This window comes from Charadrius vociferus, unplaced genomic scaffold (assembly GCF_000708025.1).
Source record: "Charadrius vociferus isolate BGI_N301 unplaced genomic scaffold, ASM70802v2 scaffold1066, whole genome shotgun sequence".
Lineage (NCBI taxonomy): Eukaryota > Metazoa > Chordata > Aves > Charadriiformes > Charadriidae > Charadrius > Charadrius vociferus.
In genome coordinates, this window is record NW_009648971.1 from 6,009 (window position 1) to 6,750 (window position 742).

The 742-nt window shown below is 64.3% G+C and overlaps 1 protein-coding gene across 1 annotated transcript in view; it reads left to right on the plus strand.

Annotated features, from left to right (window-relative positions):
* The window catches only part of SYT7 (synaptotagmin VII), a gene marked incomplete at its 5' end in the record, with an annotated part of 5,927 nt that extends 5,402 nt beyond the window's left edge, over positions 1-525 (plus strand). The window contains 2 exons of the mRNA XM_009887727.1: positions 64-178; positions 263-525. Coding sequence (XP_009886029.1) covers positions 64-178; positions 263-525 — 378 coding nt within the window. The remainder of the gene's footprint in view (positions 1-63; positions 179-262) is intronic.
* Positions 526-742: the final 217 nt, after the last annotated feature.

Genomic DNA, 742 nt, shown 5'->3' on the forward strand with positions numbered 1-742 from the left:
GGGGTCGGACTAGACGGTCTCCAGAGGGCCCTTCCAACCCTGCCCGTTCTGTGGGTCCTCCAGGGAAGCCGTGGGGAGCTGCTGCTGTCGCTGTGCTACAACCCCTCCGCCAACTCCATCGTGGTGAACATCATCAAAGCGCGGAACCTCAAAGCCATGGACATCGGGGGCACGTCAGGTACGAGCTCCGGCTCCTGCCACGCTGGGCACCGTTGCCCGATGCCCAGCCGGGGCTGAGAGCACCTCCTGTCCTCACCCCCAGACCCCTACGTGAAGGTGTGGCTGATGTACAAGGACAAGCGGGTGGAGAAGAAGAAGACAGTGGTGATGAAGCGGTGCCTGAACCCCGTCTTCAACGAGTCCTTCGCCTTCGACATCCCCACAGAGCGGCTGCGCGAGACGACCATCGTCATCACCGTCATGGATAAGGACAGGCTGAGCCGCAACGATGTCATCGGCAAGGTGGGTCCCGCGGCACTGGTGGGCGGTGGAGGGACCCCAGTGATGTGTCTTGCCAAGGGATGACAGGCGGGAGACGGTCACGTCCCTGGCTGATGGCAACCGGTGCCGTCTCAAGCTGGAGAGGAAGGTGGAGCGTGGTGGGGTCCCCTCGTGCCGGCTTTCCCCGGCCATCTCCAGTCGCGGTGTGCGGTGGCAAGGACTTGCCCAGATTAAGCTGGGAGATGATGCGGTGGTGGCCACCATCCAGCGTGGCAAAGCCCCGTGCCTCCCGCCGCGCCGC